At 44.0% G+C, this 23,813-nt stretch overlaps 2 protein-coding genes across 9 annotated transcripts in view; one reads left to right on the top strand and one right to left on the bottom strand.

The window, feature by feature from the left end:
* The window catches only part of SPICE1 (spindle and centriole associated protein 1), a 30,231-nt gene extending 10,768 nt beyond the window's left edge, over nt 1–19,463 (bottom strand). For 2 of the 8 annotated variants that reach the window (XM_053297752.1, XM_053297751.1), the window contains exons 1-10: nt 17,085–17,461; nt 15,675–15,722; nt 12,367–12,513; nt 9,920–10,022; nt 7,781–7,902; nt 7,367–7,470; nt 6,891–7,024; nt 6,604–6,738; nt 4,131–4,396; nt 1,806–1,937 (exon numbers count right to left, since the gene is read on the bottom strand). In XM_053297752.1, coding sequence (XP_053153727.1) covers nt 1,806–1,937; nt 4,131–4,396; nt 6,604–6,738; nt 6,891–7,024; nt 7,367–7,470; nt 7,781–7,902; nt 9,920–10,022; nt 12,367–12,513; nt 15,675–15,722; nt 17,085–17,180 — 1,287 coding nt within the window. In that variant the 5' untranslated portion in view covers nt 17,181–17,461. The other 6 variants (XM_053297753.1, XM_053297758.1, XM_053297755.1 and 3 more) reach the window with 6 other exon arrangements.
* Nucleotides 19,016–23,813, top strand: part of SIDT1 (SID1 transmembrane family member 1) — a 129,017-nt gene continuing 124,219 nt past the window's right edge. Inside the window, exon 1 of the mRNA XM_053297750.1 lies at nt 19,016–19,034. The gene's annotated coding sequence lies outside the window, so the exon portion shown is untranslated. The remainder of the gene's footprint in view (nt 19,035–23,813) is intronic.

Raw genomic sequence — 23,813 nt, 5'->3', positions numbered from 1 at the left:
AGTGGTCATTGGCGCCCTGGGTGCAGTTCCAAAAGACCTTGAAGAGCACCTCAACACCATAGGGGCCACAGAAATCACCATCAGCCAATTACAAAAAGCAGCTTTACTGGGAACAGCCTATATTCTGCGACGATATCTATAACCACTGACAATAAAATTCAGCCATCCCAGGTCCTTGGGAAGGACTCGATGTCTGGATAAAACAAACCAGTCAATAACACCTGTCTGACTGTGTAAACAAGAAATAATAATAATAATGTGAAAGGCATTTCACATAAATGAAATAAATTGTTTTCATAGTGTTCTGACATTGCCATGTGAATTCTGAAGCTGAAACTGAAAGCACTGATTAAAAAGGTCAAACTTATCCTCATAGCAGAAGAAACAATCCCAGAGGCAAGAACAAGGCTGGCCCATATAATATGCCACACCACAAACTTGAAACCTCATGTGTTGCTTGTTAGCTTGCCAAGTCAGCCCCTTAGCTACAAACTCCTGTTGTTAGACCCTGCTATTACAATCCCTTAGGCCAGTGGTTCTAAACGTGGGGTCTACCTGATGTTGCTGATGATACAGCAGGAGATGCTGGGAGTTGTAGTTCAGCAGCATCTGGAGGACCCCATATTGAGAACCACTGCTGTAGCAATCAGCCCCTCCCTTACCCTAAAGAGTGAATCGGAAGCGAACTCTGTCCTGTCTCAGGCAGTGACCTCTAGGGATCAGCCACTCAGCATATGATGACCGGGACTTAGAGGGCCTGGCGGCAGGAAGTGAAGGGGTCCTTTGTTCTTGTGCAGTTGGAGCCAGGCAGGGGAAGCAACAGGCTGGCTGGCCAAGCCACGGCAGCAACTAGGAACTCTGCAGGGGCCTGAAGTCTCTACCATGGTTTTGTTGAGTTCAGGGAAGAAGCCAGGGCTTGGCTTCAGAGAAGGGTTTCGCCAGAGAACCGTGTGTTAGGTAGCTGGTGTCAGATTTCTTGATTGTAGTGCTTTGCAGATTCCTTACAAATGGTCTACTGTGTTTTATCTGTAACATAAGAATGTTGTACCTGTGCCCTTTTTATCCATCCAGGGCACTGCAAAAGTCTCAGTTTTTGTTGAGTTTTCTCTCCAACGATGGAGGGAATGAATCAGCAATGTTCTTTCCCCCATGTGGACTTGCTCTGAGACAAAGGTTGGGCTTAAATCCACCATTCGCCAAGTCTCCATTAGTTACAACTGCCTTATAGGGATGTGCACAAACCGGTTTGGTAGTCCTTTTATGAACCGCCAAACCGGTTTGGCGGTCCAGCGGTGAGGGAGGGGCACCTTTAAGGAGCAGCAAAGGTGCCTCCCTGCATTTCCCCCGCCGGCACTGTCTGCAAAACCAGTGCCATGGGGCTGCTGCATACCTCCTTGCAGCCCCATTCAGCGGCCTACTCGAAGTGGTCAGTGCACATGCGTAACATGTGCATGCGCACTGGCCACTTCCGGTGCACCACTGAACGGGGCTGCAAGGAGGTACGCAGCAGCCCCACGGCACCTGTTTTGCAGACAGCGCTGGCGGTGGAAACGGGCGCAGGTGTGTGTGTGTCTGAACTATCCTTGATCCTTAAAAAGGTAATATATACACCTCGCCACTTCCGAACCCTGGTTCGTGCACATCCCTACTGCCTTAGCCCCTGGTCTGCTCTGCCAATGTATCCAATCTGTCTTGTTCTTGTCTGGAAATATCACTAAACAGAAGTACCCAGTAAGTGCTAACATTAAATTCCAAGTGTGTATTTAGTGCAGATTACATGGCTAAACAGTAATTGTGGACAGTACCTGTATAGCAAGATTTTCTTCTCTCACCAGAAGGACTTCAGCAGTTAGAGCATCAATTAGTGCCCTGTGTTCACTTAGCTCATTTTCAAGCTGCTGCCTGTTCAATGTTTCTTGACATAGCCTCATCTCGCTCTTAGAGGGTGGGGGAAGAGGGATAAATGGACAAGAGAGCAAAATGATCCATTAAGTGTTATGATGAACACATGCATCATTAAGGTTTTAGCAGTATGAAGAACTTGAATCAAGGTCAGGCTTCCCTTCTGAATCTCTGGAGTCCATATCATCATACTGCCAACTTAGTGGACAACAAGCTGCTAAAAATGCTAATGCAATCTTAGGCTTCATTAATAGAAGCATTGTGTCCAGATCAAGAGAAGCAATCACAACTGGAGAGGGCATCTGTTGATAGAGCCCATTAACAAGAGGAATGCAGATGAAGTCTCACTCATTCAAATTCAGGCATCCCAATAGTCAGATGACATAAACAGATTATAGAGAAGGGAACTAAATGAGTTTACTCAAAATGAGTTTCCCATTAAAAGAGCTCAGAGTAAAAGTAACACCCCCCAGCTTCACAGGATTAAAAAAGAATAGCAGTCAGATCAATACAGAATATAAGATTAGCAGATCACTTCTCAAACAAAAGAAAGCTACCATTCTAAAGTGCTGGTTGGAAAGAAAGACCTAATATAAAATCAGCAATTTAAACCAACATTAAATGGAAACTACAAAGACAAACAAAAACAGAAGACTCAAGATCAGCAACAAAATCAAATGATTAACACACACCAATTGTATCAACCTGAAAATGCTTTTAACACTAGTCACCATCAGACCACAACAAGCATGAATAGGAGGATTAACGAGTCACCCTTGGGAGGATGTCACACAATGTGTAAGCCCCTAGTAAGAATATGCAGTTCCATGTTGTAAGGAACAATAGTCTTTCAACTCAGACCAGCTCATGTGAAGGGAATGATCATTGAGTCATCCCTGCTGAGCTGCCTGGGTGGGTTCCTCATAAAACTATTCTATTTCCAGTAGATTACTTCACTGCCACCAAGCACTCCAAATTTTAAGAGACTGACTGTCTGGGCTAGAGTGCTTTAATCCAGCGTTCTCTCTTTACTTTATTAGTGTGAAAATATTTCAAAAAGTCCTGCTCCCCACGTGTATGCCTGAAATAGTTGGCTTAGCAGTCCTTTTTGAAGGCGCTTTGCACTAGAGGCTTCCAGTCCCCAACCTTTCTCACCCTCTATTGAGAGTTAACAAACAACGCTGGGAGGCTTGCAAAAAACCAGAAAAACCTTTTATTAATTTCCTACAAACTAGTGGAGGTTCAATTTCAGCTTATTAGTTGCTGTTAGAAACATTTAGCTTACTTACAAGAAGTTTCAAAACACCCAGATCTTTTGTAGGTGGCACGTATTGAAAACTTAGTTACGAAGTTATAAGAAACAGATATTTAGGAATTGCAAAACACCACACAGAGAATAAAATAACTACTATCGCAAAGCCTGACTAAATATATTTTCTCCTGTGTTAACTTCTGAAAGGCACAGCCTGGCTTCCTACCCTTTAATCTCCCCAAAGCCCTGGTGAGATCAAGCTCCTGCAATCCTGTGTCTCAAGAATCTGCAGACTCACCGAGAGAGAGAGCATGTGCATGGTCATCCTCCATATTCCTCTCCCCCAGCCCACATCTACTTCTCCTTTCTCCCAGCAGCCCTCATGTCCCACCTACCTGGTTGACTGAATGGTCAGGACCTAGGGTCACCAGCCTGTCCATCAAGGACAGGGGTTCACTTCCCTAACTCTCTCTTTTAGAGCTGGAAGGCTACTCACTACACATGTGCTAACTGATTATATGTTTCTGAAAGATTGCACAGAGCTGAGGCCCCAGGGATTCCGTAAGATAAGCAGATACCATAGATCCAAGTCACCAAGAACTGTTAAACGAATACAGTAACTAATAACTGAATTGGAATTTTGAAAACGTTATTACATATGAATTCCAGAAGTTCACAATATCTAAACACAAGCCTACATTTGATCATTAATCATTTGAATGCATATTTAAAATAGTCATCTTGAGGCTTGTATATAAATATTTATAAAGTATATAAATATTTGTTGTATTTGTATCTTGAGGCTAGTATAAAAGGCAGGATATAAATCCCTGAAATAAATATAAAATAAAAATGATACAAATTAAATGCTTCTCCCTCTGAAAAAAATAGGAAGCAACCTAATAATATTGAACTAATAAGGCTGAAAAATAAATATGCAGTTATGGTAGCTGTAAACGGTGTGGCAGTTTCCCACCTGCTTCAAAAAGCGCATCACTCGACACAGAGCATTCACCAGCGAGTAAGTAAATCCAGTGACTCCTTGACTGTTGAGTGTTTTCTGGACTTCATGCCCTGTCCGCTGCTCATATTCCTCCATTTCATGCTCTACATCATGCATCATTTGGTTCAAGACATCTAGGCTGGATTTGTTGTCATTTGAGTGGTCAGAGGAAGTTGAAGCAGTGTTCGAGTGACTCCTCTTCTGTCTAGCAGGAGTCTGTGCACTTTGTTTTTTCTTCACTGAGAAGTGGGGTGATAAAGTATTTTAATTCTTATAAGCAATGTAGAAGTCACTACAAACATTATTTTGTGTGAAACCAAAAACAAAAAGAATTACTTTCTATTTAATTATAAAACATGTATCACGATCTGATAACTTTGTTCAGTGATGAATAATTTAGCTTCTGAAAGCTAACCCTACAGAATCCAAGCTTTGTAGCACAACTAGTGATGTAACAGTACTCTCTACCTCATGCCTCCAGCATAAACAGGGTAAGTTAAAATTGGTTAAGATGCAGAACTTTGGGGGTTACCAAAGCAGAAATCCAAGAATTCTCATGGCATAAGTATATTGGTTTTGTTGAAGCAGTTGTGGAAGAACACTTGCTGTTTTCATGATTTATCTTCTCTTCTACTACCAGCAGTACTGAATGGCTAAATGTGTTTTTCTGTTTTAGGCTGGAACAGGACAAATGGTATACCACTGTCCTTGCTAAACTTCTAGACAAGATAAAATTTGGCTTTTCATCTGCCATTTTAAACATTTGAGTAATTATTTTATACTGAAAACATTACATGATCTTCCAATGCCCATTTGAGCCCATATAGCAGGTACCTTTATTGCCCCACCCCACACACACTACTGTGGCCAATCAGCAGTTTCTGAACCATTCAAGAACTATGACTCTGTGGGCTTCCCACAACATCAGTGTGGTGCCATTTCTCTCTTCCTTTGAATTCCTCCTCAAAAGCCTCCACCTTAACTTCTTAGTCTTCACCGACTACTGAAACGATAGTATGTATAACTGTATTTGTTGATATTCATACTCTGTCTCATGCCTCTCCTTGTTTTCCTCTGTCAAAATTTAGAATTGTAAGTTCCTCAGGGCAGAGACCTTACATTACTCCATAAACCTGATGCTAAATAAATTATAATAAATCAATACATAGCTAAAACCTCAAAAGTGTCAATATTACAGGTTTAATTCCTTCACTTTACCCTCTGTAATAAACTGTGCCTGAGCCATTTCTGGTTAGAAGAGGGGAAGTGCTTGGAGGATAGAACGCTGAGATGAAGAAGGCAGTTAGGGTTATTGGAGAGGAGAGCTGGTGGAGAGGAGAGCTGGTCTTGTGGTAGCAAGCATGACTTGTCCCCATAGCTAAGCAGGGTCTGCCCTGGTTGCACATGAATGGGAGACTAGAAGTCTGAGCACTGCAAGATATTCCCCTCAGGGGATGAAGGGAAGAGCAGAAGGTTTCAAGTTCCCTCCCTGGCTTCTCCAAGATAGGGCTGAGAGAGATTCCTGCCTGCAACCTCGGAGAAGCTGCTGCCAGTCTGTGAAGACAGTACTGAGCTAGATAGACCAATGGTCTGACTCAGTATATGGCAGTTTCCTATGTTCTTATGGCTTTTGAGGATGGTGTGGGAGAAGAATGGGTAGGAACAGATAGAATATTATATTATAGGTATTTTAAAAACAGTCTATGGAAGCAAGTGTTCACATATGGCAGCGCTTTTTATTTATGCTTGTTCCAATTACTCTTACTACATAAATAAGCCTGTCTACTTAAAACAGAAGTCTGCCTTAAGCCTCACAAACTCAGGGTTGCCAGGACATATGGCAACCCTACACTGAACCTTTCTTTTGTCACCTCTTTCATTCAGCTTCCTCACAGTGACTATGGCAGTTTCCAAGGCTTATTGGATAGTAGTAGTTTGTGAGTGTTCACTCAACACTGGCAGCCCCCCCACAAAATGGCAACTAAATCTGAACATGAAAAGGTGCCACTACCATATACAAGCCCTTGCTATCCAAGAAAATACAAAAATTTTCACAATGGGCACAGCTTCACTTCTAAAGCATATCCTTCCTAACAATTCAAGAGGAACGACATCACAGATTCAGCTTTAAAGAATGCCTGATCAGACATGCATCTCTGCTTTTAGCAAAGAACTGGTCATCTGTATGGCTGAACCCAAGTCTTGGGTCTCATTTGCAGTGGTACACCCATAGCAGGGCTAGACTATTTCAGACGGCAGGTCTGTCACTAAGTCATACAAATCCCATTTGCTGACTGAAACAGTTCTGAAGACATGGTACACCCAGACATAGGCTTACTGCTGCTGCCTCAGCCAAAGGTTTAACCAAAGACCTGGGAGAAAGCACACAACTTCTGAAAACCAGATTAGCATAAAAGAGTTGTATATATTTTTTAAAAAATCAAACCTTTTTTTGACATTTGTTTTTGCTTCCTTAGATTGGCATTCAGTACTTGTTGCACAATGTACCTAACATCTGGAGTCTGCTCTTCATCCTGAAGTCTTGAGTGGACTTTCTTGACTGCATGAGTAGCATTAAGGGCTAAATGAAATGTAAGAAATATGGATGTAAACTATTTTAATAAATGGAGGTTAAAATAATCCAGTAAGTAAATAAAAAACAAAACAAAACCTCTTTTGCTCAGCCAACCCTAACCCCAGCTTTTTTTTAAAAAAGAAAAGTATAAAGTGAACCTCTATATCCCATGGACTGAAAAATTGTTGTTGGAGTTGCAAGAATGTTAACATCCTGTGATGAGTGGGTAGTTGCTTGTAGCTTAGTAGCCTCTTGTTGGCATTTGGCCACAGCATTTCCTCTTTTAAGTTTTCTTGATAAAGAACAAAGTTGCAGAGCAAGTTAGGAAGGATTCGCTATCAATCATTTTTGTACTCCCATGGAGGAGGATATTTATCAAAGGATCACAAATACACAGAACATTTCAACCCAGCCTCCTCAGCTCCAACTTCACACTATTATTTTTACCACATACATTTTTGTGTTGAGGTACTCAGGCATACTTATGCATAATGATACCCAAAGGTATCATATGCAAGAGTTGCATATAACAAGAGTTGCATATAAAACATCCCCCCTTAGGATCTGAGGAATGGTTCCTCTTTACTTGCTTTTCAGAAGGCATATGAGAGAAGGCAGAGAGACAAACACTAACCTGTCTGTGCCAATGTCAGATCCGAAGTTCAGAGACACATCTTGGCCATTCTCACAGTCTGTATGGCAAATGGAAGAGCTCTCCCCTTCTACTTCATTGAGTGCCTTTCAGAAAACAAAGATAACATCTCAAGCACTGCCTGGGAGCAATTTCAACTGGCATAATTTGGATAAATTCCCCAGGCTGACAACTTTTTCAGGGAGGGAAAGTGAAAATTGTGAGCTGGACTGCAGAATTAGTCTCCCAGCAAACCTGCGAGGGTGGAATTCCTGCTCTGCTCTCATAACATTGCAGAGAATGTGGGCCAATGGGGTTCCTCTCAAGAGCACACCTATGTTTCAGCTGCAGTGAGAGATGCATTCCTTGGTCCATTTCTTCCATTTAGTGACAAAGTTCCCATGGAAAATATATTACCTGAGAATCCATGACAGACTCATTAAGAAGGGAGAGCTGTGTAGGGGGATCACACTTTTGTATGATTGGACCTTGAAAGGATTCCTCATCACAATCAGGAGCTACTGTCACATTTGGAAAACCTAAGAGATTGCAAAGGAAGACCAGAATATTGCAAAACAATGAACATTTTACACTAGAGTCTAAGGCATCAGGACTGTCATTTGAATGTAAGCTTACTGTATTGTTTCAGACATGCACTACTTCCAAATAATCTTTTGTCTTTCATAAAGACAATCATATTTTGATAAATTCTAGGAGGGTTGTATATTACAACAAATAATTTTGTGATACCTTAACAACTAAAAACATTTTCTGCAGAATAAGCATTAACAGGCCAGAGCTCACTTCGTCAGATACATGAAGTAATTATTTCAGTAGGTAATATAGGTCCCCCTGCAAGTCCTGCTATGCTGCCTTATTGCGGCGGTGGGGTGTTTCCCGGGAGGGAAGAGCAAAGTACGCTGGGAGGTACACTCCCAGGTCACCCAAAGCGCGAAGCAGCAATATAGGAAGGTGCTGGAAGCAGACAATCACTTCAGTGACAACGACAAAGGCATCATTTCATACTGCGTGGGAGAAGGCAATGGTAATGAAGAGGAGCTGAGACTGAACAGCAGCGCTCACCCCACCAAAAAGCACACAGAAAACAGAAAAAAATAAAGTGTGCATATGAAGACAGATCTAAGTTAGAGTAGGGACTAGTCTTTGTTGCTAACTTTTGTTTTTTCACCATGATCAGCTACAGGCTCAAGTAACAGGGATATGCAATAGACATCCTGAAACCTATGCTTGTGACAGAGAAGTCTCAAAACTAGCAGTGCTTGCATCACGAATAAATTGGAAAGAGAAGGTGAAGAGACATACCATAGAGAAAGAAAGAAGAGAGGCAGAAGACAAACAGTCCCCCAGTTTGCTGACTGAGTGGCAAAAGGGAAAGTACTGTGTAAATTGGAATTTACCTGGCAAAACATTAGATGTAGGTTTTTAATACTCAAGCCAATAGGATGTAGATTATTGATCACACACTTCTAGAAAAGTTTTGAAGGCAACCACAACTATGACTCAAAGATGTCTTTCTAACTTAAAGGATCTAGGACTCAGGCCCAATATTCCCCCATTGTGATAATTAAATGTTTTCATGCTCTCTAAAAAGGAATCTGACACTATCTTCCAGATTATTAAAAATCACCAGTACATCCTTGTTATATCTGACATCTTTTGGCCAGGTGCATTGCTATGGTCCTATTAGGACTGGGTCCCTAAACCACAGTATGTACTTTCTTTTCAAAATTTTACTCCCCATAGTGATTACTACTTGTGTTAGCCACCATGTGAAATTTGGGTATTTTCTGCACATTAGAATCTCATCCCATCTCATCTCATCAGTTTGTGTTTTGTTTGAGCAGCAGCTTTGTCCATCATGATTTTTTTTAAATTTTTTACAGAGTTCTTCAGAAAGGTTGACTTTTTCTTTTCTTTCTTTGAGGCGGTGGCCCACTTCTTTCTCCTGGCCCCTTCACCACTGCCTCTCCACTGCTGGGCCATCACCACTGTGCCCAGCAGAAGGCTACCCATCACCACTACCACCAATGAATTGAACAGTTAGGTTGCTGGTAGACCTGAGGTCAAAGGGCCCCATGCACCAGAAGAACCGGCCCTCAATACAACCATCTTAACCTCTCCTTTGTGAACAAGTGGAAAGGGAAGTGACAAGAGTGGAAGAATACTCAGATCTGTCCTTCCCTCTTTCCATCACAATCATACAGATAGGGGAGGCTCAGTAACTGAAGTGAGAGTGACAAGGAGCACCTAAGGGGTAAAAGGTTTAATTCCAGCCTAGAGCACACCTCCTCCTGCTTTGTCCAAACAAGGTTGGTGGAGAGGAACGCAGAGGGGCGGGGTGGGCAAGCGGTGCAGTACACCCAGATAAACATTTGGGGGCACATACTCATTGGCCACTGGGCACAAGAGGCTTTCCACTGCATAAACAAATAGGCAACAATTCTAGAATAAAACTTTGCATGTTTCCCCGAGTCTTGCAAGACAAAAAGATAACTGTATTAATTCCAATCCCCATTTCAATTCATAAAATGTTACCGATATGTCTTCGAGGGGCATCTCCAAACAGGTCTTTCACCACAGCCATGGCCTGATCAGATCTCTCCAGGACATCCTGCAGCTGGTATTGATCAGAGAGAATCTAAGGACACATCACAGGAAACACACTATTGGTACTTCAAACATTTATTTTTCCTCTCTCACTTCCTCTCCTCTCCCCAAAACAGAACAAGTGTTTCATTGTTAGCAACATCATCCCCAAAAAATGCTCTTTTATTATGCTCAAAATACAGTATGTAGGCCAACAGCAGCATGTTTAAATTAATTAATATTGCATACAAAAACACACTGTATGTGCAACGTATTTTTTTATTTGAAGCATAACCAAGCACTCTTCAGCCTTTACGTCAGCCACTCTTTAGCACTCTTCTTGAAAAACAATCCTCCTTGGCTCATTCATGCAGCACTGTCTAAAACAACATCATTATCTAAGAAGAATGTTATTACTGCCTAAATGAAAACAATGCTTCTCAATATACTATTCTCTCTACACTTAGTTGCCTCATTCACCATTGAAAAAAACTAAATCTATGTAATAACAGCTCAACAGAGTAATCTCTCCTTCATATTTCTACAGATATAAAACATTCTTTTTTTAAAAAATCTTTCAACCACCATGACTAGTATTGAAGACTCTTGCAAAGGGCTCCTTACAAGTAGGAGCAGCAACTTCTCTCCTATTTGTCTAGCAGCTGAAGAGCTGTTTTCTCTACTGATCTGTGTGGATAGAAAAGTTTTTTGGAAGAAGAGGAAATGACATTTCCTTTAAAGAAAGGACTAAGCAAGCCACTTCAAAGCAGCAAGGCATGAGCCCGAGCAAAGCTCTAATTATGGGGAAAGGGCTAAAGTGGGGGTAGGGTGGGGCTTTAATTAAATCCACAAGCTACATCCCCGACCAGCACTAATTTAGCCCCTCCCAATGGCCCTAAACAGCCCAGCCCCAACCCTGCAGGGTACTGAACAAACAGTAGTCAACCTAGATTCTAGACTAAGGAAGCAGCACTGCTACATGAGAAGTGGTGCTCTGGATGGCTTCAGCGAACTCAGTAGCACTATCACATGTATCATGTGTGTGTGAATTTAGATGGTCTGCCCTTTTCCCAGAAACACTCCACATAGGACGCTGAGAACTTCTGGGGAAGGGGAGGTTGTCTAAGTCCACCACCACCCGCATGAGTGCCTGTGCTGCCTAAATCAGGAGTTCACTGGGAGTGCCACTGCTTCTCTCATAGCCCTAGTATTTCCTTAGTCTGGATGTTGACTTATACACACACTTTTTATAATGTAAAGCAGTAGGGAGGAGGAGTGATGATCTACTCCTGTTAACTGCACTTAAATATCAGAACTGAGCCTTTATTCTCATTAGTTTTGTTTTTTGGTGACTGATACAGGAAGGAAGGAAGGACGGACAGACAGTGATACATAGCAGATGATTCCTTTCACTAATCAACTCCTCTTAACAAGTAAAGTGTCTGGGCACCCAGGGAATTTTCAGGAAATCTATATTTGCAGTCAACTAAGCCTAAGCATTTCTTTTGCAACAGAAGCGGTGTAGCTGGGCCCTCCTTTGTGTTGTTCCCAATATGACTCAGTTTGTGTTAAACTTCCCTACCTTCTCCTGCTCCTTCCACTGCCAGAGTTCAAGAATGTGCTTATCCTGGGCCCAGGGTTCTTTAGGATCCTAACATTGCTCCAGATTTAAGCCACATTTTAAAGCAGTTAGCAAGGCTGTTCCACTTGGCTGGAAAGTTCCCTTAGCCAATACAGACAGACTGTTAAGGCAACCAGGACCTTTGGAGTGCAGCAGGAGAGACTGACCGACAAGATGATCTGCCCAACTCAAGTGCATGGGGGAGAGGGGCAGGCAGCTAAAAAGATTCTTTCCAGGGAAAGAGATATCACAAATGGATGGCATGATTAAACCAAGCAAGGCAGAGCTCGAGACCAAACTGAACTTCACAGCCAGGCACACAGACACAGAAAGAAATGGTGGAGAGATCTAGGTGGTGGTCCTGGAACAGCCAGATCACCCCCACCCCCAGTAACCTTTTAAAACAATAGCAGGGGTGGGCTTACCTCAGCATTCTGCAATGCAAGCACTGAGCAAGAGGGCTGAGCTTACTCAAGATTATATGACTCCATGGCACACAATAAGCTGTAGTTCACCAGCAGTCCTTGAACAAGAGCAAACTATCGAATGGCTATATTTCAGACAGACATTCAAGGGAAGGAATTCTAGACGCCACCATGCAAGGTTTCTTCCACCTCCTAGTTGCTCAATGACCATGGAAGATGCCATAGTCTACCAATGGCCTAGAATAGTTCATCAAGATCATGGCATACACATGATGCAACATGTTATGAGAAAGGCTGCAAAGCCTTGTTAAGTAGGACAGCCAATGGGAACCTGAACAACTATTTCTTACCTCTCTCATTAAGGTCAATTTCCTTTTTTCCAGAGATTCAGGAACTCTCAGTCTCTGCTTCTTCCATTTGCTCTTTAATGTTTTTTCTTGCAATTCCAAGTGTGCAAGGGCTTTGTTCTTTGACTTGTGCATCTCATGTCGTCGCACCTGGACAGAAAGGGAAGATTCTCCTCAAACTTGAGCCAAAGAACAAATGATGATGATACTACAGGAAGCCATCTAGGGTGTTGTGCTGTCTGATCATACACTGGATTCAAGAGTAAACCTAGCCATCAGAGGCACTATTTCAGTGGTATCTGAGGACATGACAATGACGACAAATATTTATATACCGCTTTTCAACAAAAGTTCCCAAAGTGGTTTACATAGATATAAATAAATAAAATGGCTCCCTGTCCCCTGTAGCTCAATATCTGATCAAGCTCAGTAACCGGGGGGGGGGGGGAGAATATATGCCCATCATCCCTGCACTGCTCGGAAGAGCCATAGCTCAGTGACAGAGCACATGTTTTGTATGCAGAAGGTCCAAGTGACCTCCAGCTTAATTATCAAATGGCAGATGATGGGAAAGTCCTCCACTGGAGAATTTGGACAGCTGTTGCCAATTAGTGTAGACAGCACTGGGCTAGATAGATTCAGTAGGAGACAGCTTCAAATGTTCATATGTTGCTGTTAAAAATGAAATGCACTTCACCAAAAAATGGACATGCTTACAACAAATACTTTTGTTCAATATAAAGCAATGTATGTCAAGCAAGCTTGTGATTTGATTGTTACCTCATTGCAGCTCATGAGAGAGAGCAGAGTAACTATTTCTTGCAGACGGCACAAGTAGTTTGTATAGAACTTTAAGAGTGTTCAAGGCACTTCACAAGTATTCTCTTGTTGCAATCTTTACAACAAGCCTGTCAGCCAGGTACTATCATCTCCATACAAATTGAGACTGAGAGGGAGTGGCTTGGCCAACTAGTGAATTCATAGCCAACACGAGGTTCCTAGTTCATCGCTATACTACACCAACTTTTAGGAAACCAGTTTCCTTAGGAATTAAGGCTATGGTGCATACAGCGCTTCTTTTGGCTTCTATAAACAGGATCCTTTTTGTCAGATTTTGCACCAGTTGTGCTCAGACTAAATTATTCCTAATTATATAAAACATTTAACAACTGTCTTTTCAAGGCTCAAGGCAGTATACACACATAAAAACAGATTAACAAACAAGAAATAGTCGTGAAAACAACTGCACTGAATGCCAGAAGGCTTTTGGTACCCAACAAAATGGAAAAATGTACTTTATATCCCTTCCAAAAGATTTTTTACATCTCATAAGGAAGCTCATTTCATAGTCTAGGGGCAAAACACAAGTTTCTAGCTGCAGAAATTCTCAATTCAATTGGAGAGGGTCTGAGTGGACGACTGGAACTGGTTTGGGGAACAGTGCAAGGAGAGGCAGTCTCCAAGATGTGTAGTGTCCAACCCATGAAGAAATTTAATGGCAAGCACTAGAACCTCAGACTGAGCCTAGAAACCTGCCGGCAACCAATGAGGTCGAACAAGATGGGCTGCATATGTTCATGCCTCCACATATCTACTATAAAATGTGCAGCAACATTTTGCACTAGCTGAAGCTTCCAAGTTGTCTTCAGCAGCTTCATATAGAGATCACAATGGAGAGGTGCAAGAAGTGGGGTACCCCAGGGATCTGTACTGGGACCAGTTATTTTTAATTTATTCATACATGATCTAGAAACTGGGGTAAGCAGTGAGGTGGAAAAATTTGCAGACAACAACTAAACTATTCAGGGTAGTGAAATCCAAAACAGATTGTGAGGAGCTCCAAAAGGATCTCTTCAATCTGGGTGAGTGGGCAACAAAATGCCAAATGTAAGTAATGATGCACATTGGGGTAAAAATTCCAACTTCATATATATGCTGATGAGGTCTGAGCTGTCAGTGACTGACCAGAAGAGGGATCTTTGGGTCACGGTGGGCATTTGGTTGAAAGAGTCAACTCAGTATGCAGCAGCTGGGGAAAAGGCAAATTCCATGCTAGGGATCATTAGGAAGGAATATTAGGAAAAATTTAAAATGTGAATATTATAATCCCCTTTTACAGATCAGTGGTGTGGCCCCAGTATGGTATACAGTTCTGCTCACCATCTCTCAAAAAAGTTATTATAGGACCAGAAAAGGTGCAGAAGAGGGCAACCAAGATGATCAGGGAGCTAGAGCACCTCCTTTATGAGGCAAGGCTACAACATTTGTGGCTGTTTAGTTTAGAAAAAAGGCAGCTAAGGGGAGACATGATAAAGGTTTATAAGATTATGCATGATGTGGAGAGAGCAGTTAAGGAAAAGTTCTTCTCCCTCCCTCACAACACTTAGAGCCAGGGGTCATCCCATGAAACTTATGGCCAGGAAACTTAGGACTGACAAAAGGAAGTACTTTTTCACACAATGCACAATCAGTCTATGGAGTTCTCTGCCTTGGATGGCTTTAAGTGGGTCTTGGAGAAATTCATGGAGAACAAGCCTATCAATGGCTACTGGTCTCGACGGCTATAGGCTAGTTCCAGGCAAGATGCCTCTGAACACCAGTTGCAGGAAAACAATGACACAAGGAGGGGCATGCCTTCATCTCCTGGTTGCAGGCTTCCCAGAAGCATCTGGCAAGCCACTCTAGGAAACAGGATGCTGGACTAGGAAGGCCTTGGGCCTGATCTAGCAAGGCCCTTCTTATGTCTTCCTTAGCTGAGCATCACCACTGCTCTTTCGTGGAAAGAAATAACACTATAGGAAGAGAAGTGGTGGATGAGGGGAAGGGTTCAGATTCTTTCATCCACACACACCTTTGTCCTAGAAACCAGTTCCCAACTCCCTACACTGTATATAATTGAGGAAGACACAGGTGTAATAGAATAGGTCAGCTGCAATGTTCTCTATAACAGGGATGCCCTGATGTTGCTGACTTCAATTCCCATCACCCCCAGCTGCAATGGCCTTTGCTGGGGATTATGGGAGTTGTAGTCAACAGATCTGGGGATCCCTGTCACAGGGAACGCTGGTCAGCTTCCGTCACATATGGAAGTCAACATATGCACACATGCCTCAGTGCAGACTTTCACCTCAGACCCCCTGCTTCTAACAATCAAGTTAACACAAGAACAGCCCTGCTGGATCAGGCCCAAGGCCCATCTAATCCAGCATCCTGTTTCGCACAGTGGCCCACCAGATGCCGCTGGAAGTTAGGCAGTTTAGACTACCAGGGCCAAAGAATAGCATGTCAACAAAGAAAAGTTCTCAGCTTACAAGATCCTCTGGAGTTGCACGATGCACGGTGAGATCATGAATGGTGCTCTGAAACATACACACCAAGTATAAGGTTAGAGAATAAAACCAAAGCACATCCAGTGAACAGCATATTTTCTACAAAGCCATCTATTTCTTGAGAAATCAGTTCTCAACATCCAGGCCCATTCTAGAATTAACTAGGCTGTGCAGAGTGGCTAGCTTGTTTCTACATTACTTCCATTTAATTCAATGAGAAAAAGCAAGCAAGCTTCAATCTGGGACACAGTTGAGAAGGAAGGAAACCTTGCTTCTCCAGACAGTTGCATCAGGGCAGACAGAGAGCAGTTTGACATACTCACCTCAGCTCAGTCTGGACCAGAGTACAGTTCAACATATCCAATACTGAATTTTTCATATATCCTCCCATGCCCTACTCTCCTTATCCACCTTATCTGGTGAAGCACTGGGGTCCTGGAGTGTCTGGGAATTGGCCCTCTCTCTTGGGAATTTGCTTGTCTCAATCAGAGGCTTGGCGGGGTGCTAATTTATTTATTACATTTATAAACCACCCCATCCAGAGGCTCTGGGCAGTGTACAACTACTTTAAAAAAACATAGAAACAAACATCATTTAAAACACACTACTTAAAACAACATAAAAACAATTATAACACAATTTAAAACCAACTGAAATACTTTAAAAATTAATTTTGTTTTAATTAATGCAGGCAAACTTCCCTTAATACAGCCAACACTGTGGCTTGAGGAATGGGCAGCAGACAGATGACTGTTTTTGTTCTTGGGAACAGTTCACTAGCCCAGGAAAGTGGGAGGCAGTAATTGCAAGGTAGTTTCTGCTTCAGCTAGATTTGTACCCATACTCTAGGTTAACTGACACTGTAGATATTATACATTTAGAAGCTGACTAATAAAGTTGTGGCCCGAATTTTAATCTGTCTGATTGCTTACTCCAGGTGCAGCTATTTAGTCACATAAAGCAATTGTGTCACACTATACTATAGAGAGTATGCTTACAAGGAAGCTTACTGTGATTCAGTGCAGAATGCTAGCTATGATCTCGTGATTGGTGGTCAAAGATAAAAGGACTGACCACTTTCTGTTGGATTGAGACTGGAACAAGCTCAAACTTGTGAGCCTGGCAGACTATTTATAACAAAAGCATTTCAGAGGCAACAACCACACGCACCAAGGATCCGTTCTCACAGCTGCGTGCGTGCCCCAAATCCGAAAAGGAAACAACCCTCCCTCCCCCCCACCCCCCAATCCACACTTGTCCACCTGCAACCCAGCAGTTCTGAATGCGCCTTCGTGGCTAGTAGCGAGTACAGCTGGAAAACAAACTGCGCTCTGCCTTAACTCGCAGGGGAGGAAAGTCAGCAGCCTCGCTCGCTGCCTCGGTCGGACTTACATCCCACTCCTGCTTGGCGGGGGGCTTTTTCCTTCGGGCTCTGGGCGGCTTCCTCCCCGCACTGGCGGAGAAACGACTTACTCTCAACAGGGACATGGCAGCCGGGGCCCTGGACCGGCGGCGGAAGAACCCGCTCCGGCCACCGAACCAGAATCCGACTAGGCGGGCCTGACCTGCCGCCGCCCACCTGGCAAGCGAACGGCCTTCAAAACTGCCGCCGGCGTCGCCCAGAGCCCGCCCCGCTCGCGCCCGTTGCTAGGGTAATCCCGCCTCCTCTGGGGGGGGAGGCAGGCAGGCAGGCAGGCAGGCAAGCACGGGGCCTGGGTGGCTCTCCAGTCCGCTCCTCCCCTCCGCAACCCGCCCGGCGCCCAGTCGTATCATACGTATGCCGTTGCAGCGGACGGTCTCAGTCACGCGCCCTAGAGGAACGTTCGAACGAGCGGGGACGAGCATGGCCCGACTCCTGGCTCACCATCGCCTAGGCAAGAGCGCCGCCTGCAGCAGCAGAGGCGTCCGGGAACTCGCTGGGCTGGAGAGAGAGCCCGGTGAGGCCCGCCCTCCTAATTCGCTTCTCTTTTCTCCTTCTCTTCCTCCTCCTCACTGCCACCCAGTGGCGTAACAAGCTCTGATTGGGACTGTGTGCAAAAAAATGGCACCGCTGTAATTAATAAACAAACAACCCTCCGCCAAGGGAGGGGGCGGCCGTCCTAAGCACAGCATGTACAGTCTTTGTACAGTGTACGTTATGCCGGTAGGAATAGCCACATGTTTGGGTCCCACGATTGTACCCATGCTCTCTTTAAACATGAATGCATGTGTACAGCCAGGTAAAAATGCTTCCAGGAAACCTGAAAACAACTGCACACACATAGGAAACACGCAGTAAGGTCTTCCAAATATCACTTATTTACTTCCTGATCCCCTGGACCCATCATCTTCTCCATCACATGCTCGAGGTACCAAGCAATATAATCCAAGCCACCATTTGAAAAGCAAACAAATCCTTTTAAAAGGCAACGTCATAATTAAGACTGGAACTAGTTAAAAGAAGATGGATTATCTGCTTTGCATGCACAATGTCTCAGGTGCAGTCTCTGGCAGCTTCTCCAGGTTGGGCCGGGAAAGGCTCCTGATTGAAACCTTGGAGAGCTGCTGCCAGTCAGAGTAGGCTGAGTGAGCCTTGTGACTAAGACTAAATGAGCCAGATGGGCTAAGGGTCTGACAGCAGAAGGCTGGAGTGGGCCCCAGGGACAAGATTCGAAAATGTACCCCCCCACACACAACCACTGCCTTCATCTCCTCCCCCTACCCCCGCATCTTTGTCACAAAACAACTTTAAGGACTTGTGTAATATTGTGTAGCAGGTTAACAAGTACAAGAACAAAGACTTTGCTTTGAAAGTGAAATAATGATAAACGCATATATGCATGCAACCCTTACAAAGGTTACAGTGTTGAATTAGGATTGGGGAGACCCAAGTTCAAATCCCCATTCCGCCATGAAACTCATTGGGTCATTCTGGGCCCCTCACTTATCTCATAGGGTTGGAGAGACCCTGTGGATAAACACAACCATGCAGGGCCTAGAGAGTGGGGGTGAGGGAGCCGGTGCAAATTACTGGTCTGGAAGGAGGCCCCGGGGTGTGCATGCGTTGCTGCTTCACACTGGCTGTTTGGGCACCCACCTGTGCCAGAGACGGAGGGAGACTCACTGAAGCCACATCTTGCCAGGCCAGCCCGCTGCCGAAGCTGTGCGGCCGAGTAAGGATGGCTTGCAGTGGGTGGCAGCGGCGGCTGCAGGCTCCCACCCTCCCACCTGCTTGCCATCATCGTCCATCATGATGATGATTCTAAGGGCCCCTGCTGAGCCTAAGTCGCTCCCCTGCCTGTGTGAGAGAATGGCAAGGCGCGAAGGAGCAGTCGAGAAGATAGGAAGGAAGCAGAGGCAGAGGTGTCAGCAGGGATATTTAATTTTTTACTTCTTTTTCTTCTTTAAGCGCTTGATTAATAAGTAAAAAGTTAAGGGGTGGGGAAAAGGAGTGGAGAGAACAATTCTTTTTTTTTACTCAAACAGCCAGGTGAGTCAGTGAGTCCCTGAGGGGAAAAAAGAGGTGGGAGAGGCACCCACTTGGCAGACTGGCCTGTTCTCTCTCCTCTCCTCATTTTCCCTATTTCCCTATTTCCCCAAATCACACCTTTGCTAGGTAAGAAATATCTGGGGGTTGGGAGTTGGGGGGGAAACTGACAAGATTAAAATATTTCATAGGTTAATCTTTAGTCCTGATTTCTGCAAAAAGAGTACCTCTGCTCGTATTTGTCCCTTGTTACCTCCTCTCCGCCCTCCCTCTCTTGACTCTCCTGCCATTGCAGTTCAGATTATACTAGCCGACCCTGCACAGAACATCTGCGCGGTATTTGGGGCCGGTGTTTCCCACCCGGGCTGGTCCTTCCTCCCCGTTCCCCGCCCGCGGTTTCTGGCTGGCTGTAAAGCCATCCCGGCCACTCCTGGGCTGTCTCCTCTTCCTGGAGGCCCAGCTGCCTCCTCACCCTGCTGCCACCTCACCACCATAGCCAGACCCGCCACCACCTCGCCACTGTGGCCAGGGCCACCGCCTCCCCATCATGGCTGCCACCGCATCCCCATCACATCTGGGCCCCATCATGTCTGGGCCTGCCGCTTCCCTCGTGCGGCTCCTTCCCAATCAGGCCCCAATTTCTCCGTCCTTGCTCCCGTCTTTGCCGGGAGCTTTCTCGGCGTGTCATGACCCCTGCTAACTGGGCAGAGAGGCACCTTTTACCGTGGTGATTCTCTTTATTTAGAAGGGGGAGAGTAACTGGCCCTATTCACCCCCAGCACAGCACCTCCAGTGACTCTTGCTGCTAGCGTCTATCTTATGTTTCTTTTTAGATTGTGAGCCCTTTGGGGACAGGGATCCATCTTATTTTTCTATTATTTCTCTGTGTAAACTGCCCTGAGCCATTTTTGGAAGGGCGGTATAGAAATCGAATTATTATTATTATTATTATTATTATTATTATTATTATTATTATTTCTTGTTTACACAGTCAGACAGGTGTTATTGACTGGTTTGTTTTATCCAGACTTCGAGTCCTTCCCAAGGACCTGGGATGCCAGAATTTTGTCAATGGTTATAGATATCGTCGCAGAATATAGGCTTTTCCCAGTAAAGTTGCTTTTTGCATTTGGCTGATGGTGATTTCTGTGGCCCCTATGGAGTTGAGGTGCTCTTCAAGGACTTTTGGAACTGCACCCAGGGCGCCAATTACCACTGGGATTATTTTGGTCTTTTTCTGCCACAGCCTTTCAATTTCAATTTGTAGATCTTTGTATTTGGTGATCTTTTCTATTTCTTTTTCTTCTATTCTGCTATCCCCTGGTATTGCTATGTCGATTATTTTGACTTGTTTTTCTTTCTTCTCGACTACAGTGATATCTGGTGTATTGTGTGGCAGAAGTTTGTCTGTTTGTAGTCGGAAGTCCCATAATATTTTTACATCTTCATTTTCGACAACTTTTTCAATTTTATGGTCCCACCAATGTTTGGCTACAGGTAGCTTGTATTTTTTGCAGATGTTCCAGTGTATCATCCCTGCTACCTTGTCATGCCTTTGTTTGTAGTCAGTCTGTGTGATCTTCTTACAACAGCTGATCAGGTGGTCCACTGTTTCATCTGCTTCTTTACAAAGGCGGCACTTGCTGTTTGTTGTGGATTTTTCGACTTGTGCTCTTATTGCATTTGTTCTTAGTGCCTGTTCTTGTGCAGCCAGTATTAAACCCTCTGTTTCTTTCTTCAAGTTGCCATTCTTAAGCCATTGCCAGGTCTTGGTGATGTCTGATTTTCCACTTATATTGTTTAAATATTGACCATGCAGTGGCTTATTTCTCCATTTTTCTGCTCGGTTCTTGACTTGTTCTTTCTTGTAGGCCTGCTTCGTTTCATTGGTGTTGAATAGTTTCGCGTTCTTGACCATTTGAAGTGCATCTTCTTCACTGTCCCTTATATATTCTTCAAGGCCTCTTTTCTCCTCCTCTACTATTTGATGGACTTGCAGCATTCCTCTTCCACCTGAGCTGCGAGGGAGGTATAGCCTATCTACATCACTGCGGGGGTGCAGAGCATGATTGATGGTCATGATTTTCCTGGTCTTACGATCCAGCATCTCTAGCTCTGCCTGGGTCCAGTCTGTTATTCCTGCAGTGTATCTAATAACAGGTATAGCCCAGGTGTTTATGGCTTGTATGATGTTCCCGCCATTGAGTTTGGACTTGAGGATTTTTCTAACTCTCCTGATGTATTCACTTCCAATTTTTCTTTTAACTTCAGTATGTGCGATGTTATCAGCCTGGAGAATTACCAAGTATTTGTAAGGTTCTTTCTCTTCCAGGTTCTTGATGTTGCTTCCATTGGGCAGTTCTATTCCTTCTGTTTTTGTTATTTCCCCTCTGTTCATTATTAATGCAGCACACTTGTCTAGTCCAAACTCCATTGCTATATCGCTACAGAATATACGGACAGTGTTTAGCAGTGATTCGATTTCTGACTGGGACTTTCCATACAACTTCAGATCGTCCATATACAGCAGATGGTTGATTTTACTGGATGTTTTAGATGTTTGGTATCTGAGGCCTGTTTTGTTGAGTATTTGTGAAAGTGGGGTCATGGCGATTACAAACAGCAGAGGGGATAGTGAGTCCCCTTGGAAAATGCCTCTTGTAATGCTAAGCTCTCCAAGTGCCTCGCCATTGATTGTTAACTGTGTACTCCACATGCTCATTGCTTTTTTTATAAATATCTGAATGTTTTTGCTGACACCCGTTGTTTCTAAACATTTTAGTATCCATGTGTGAGGCAATGAATCGAAGGCTTTCTTGTAGTCAATCCATGCAACACTTAGATTGGTTTTTCTTCTCTTGCAGTTTTCTAAAATCATTTTGTCAATCAGCAGCTGGTCTTTTGTGCCTCTGGTGTTCGGGCAATTTCCTTTCTGGTCAACTGGAAGCTGTTTGTTAGTTAATAAGTGTTGCATCACTTCATCTGCTATTATTCCAGTTAATAATTTGAACATGGTTGGCAGGCAGGTTATTGGTCTATAATTACTTGGAACTGCACCTTTTGCTGGGTCTTTCATAATGAGATGAGTTTTCCCAGTTGTTAGCCATTGTTCAATATCACCACCTTGCAAAATGTGATTGAACTGTTTTTATAGTTGTTTATGAAGGCTTGTTAGGTGTTTAAGCCAAAAGCCATGCAGTTCATCGTCGCCTGGCGCAGTCCAATTTTTAATTTTCTTTGCTCTTTCACTTATTAATTCTGGTGTTATTATTAGATCTTGCATTTGTTGGTTACATTTTTTGACCTCTTTCATCCAGCCTGCTTTTTTAAATTATAATCTATTGTTTATTATATTTATTATAATCTATTATTATTATTATTATTATTATTATTATTATTATTATTATTATTATTATTTTATTAGAGTTCCATGCCAGAGTTCCGCCCTGAAGACACGCATCCCCACAGTGGGCGGCTAAGAGAAATAATTATATAGAAGCTCCTTGAGGCAGGCATTTGTCTCTGTCTCACTTTGTCATCTGATCCTAGGGATGTGCCGGGATGATCCTAGGGATGAACTGGGGCGGTGGGGGGGAAGGTAAGGGTGGAAACAGTGATGGGTTGGATGTGGGATAGTAACCTGAATCCAGGCAAAATGAAACTGCTGTTGGTCAATCTGAGAGCCAACCCTGGGTGGGGTTGCACTCCCCTTGAAAGAGCAGGTGTGTAGTTTGGGGGTACTGCTGGACCTGGCACTGCTCCTGGATGCCCAGGTGAAGTTAGTGGCTTGGAGTTCATTTGCACCGCTTTGGCTGGTATGCTAGCAGCACCTTTCTCTCGAGAAGGCCGATCTCTGGCCAAGGTTACTCATGCCTTCGTTTAATCATGTCTGGCATACTGTAGTGCCTGTGGCTGACATGAGGCTGCCTATCGATGCTATGGGCTGCCTGTGAAGAATATTCATAACCGCAGTTGGTGAAAAATGTGGCGATTAAGATTGTATATGGAACTGTTCACTGGGAGCAGATGACACCCATTTTGGGAGAGCTGCACTGGCTGTTGATTTGTTTCTGAATTGCATTCAAAGTGCTGGTTATCACTAGGGATGTGCCTGAATCATTTCAGTGCCTCATCAGAAAGGCGGCAAAATGATCCAGGCTGCAGCAGATGAAATGTTTCAGCAGAGGTGCAAATGGTAACTTTAAAAGGAGGCATGCAGCTCCATACCTCCTCCTTCTCCATCCCACCCCCTGCTACCGCACTGTCCATTTTAAAAAGCCACGAGGAGCTGCTGTTCCCCTGTTTCCAGCAGCAGAATGCAGCATATGTGGATGCCATGTGTGTGCCAGCATCCTGTGCATGCTGCTGGGAACAGGGAAGCAGCTGTGCAGTGTGGCTTTTAAGAACAGACAGCCATGCAGTGGGGCAGCAGGGGGTGGTGGAGGAGAAGGTATGGAGCTGCGTGCCTCCTTTTAAAGCTCCCACTTTCCACCACCCCACAGATGCACGAAACACTTCGTGCACATCTCTAGTTATCACCTTTAAAGCCCTTGACAGTTTGGGTCCTGGATGTCTGAAGGACCACTTGCTCCTAAATGTTCCTTCCTGACTCACAAGATCATCAGAGAGGACTCTGTTCTATGTGTTTACATTGA

The sequence above is a fragment of the Hemicordylus capensis genome, chromosome 2 (assembly GCF_027244095.1).
Source record: "Hemicordylus capensis ecotype Gifberg chromosome 2, rHemCap1.1.pri, whole genome shotgun sequence".
Lineage (NCBI taxonomy): Eukaryota > Metazoa > Chordata > Lepidosauria > Squamata > Cordylidae > Hemicordylus > Hemicordylus capensis.
The sequence above is the reverse complement of the archived record's forward strand: the minus strand, read 5'-3'. Positions and strand labels throughout refer to the sequence as shown.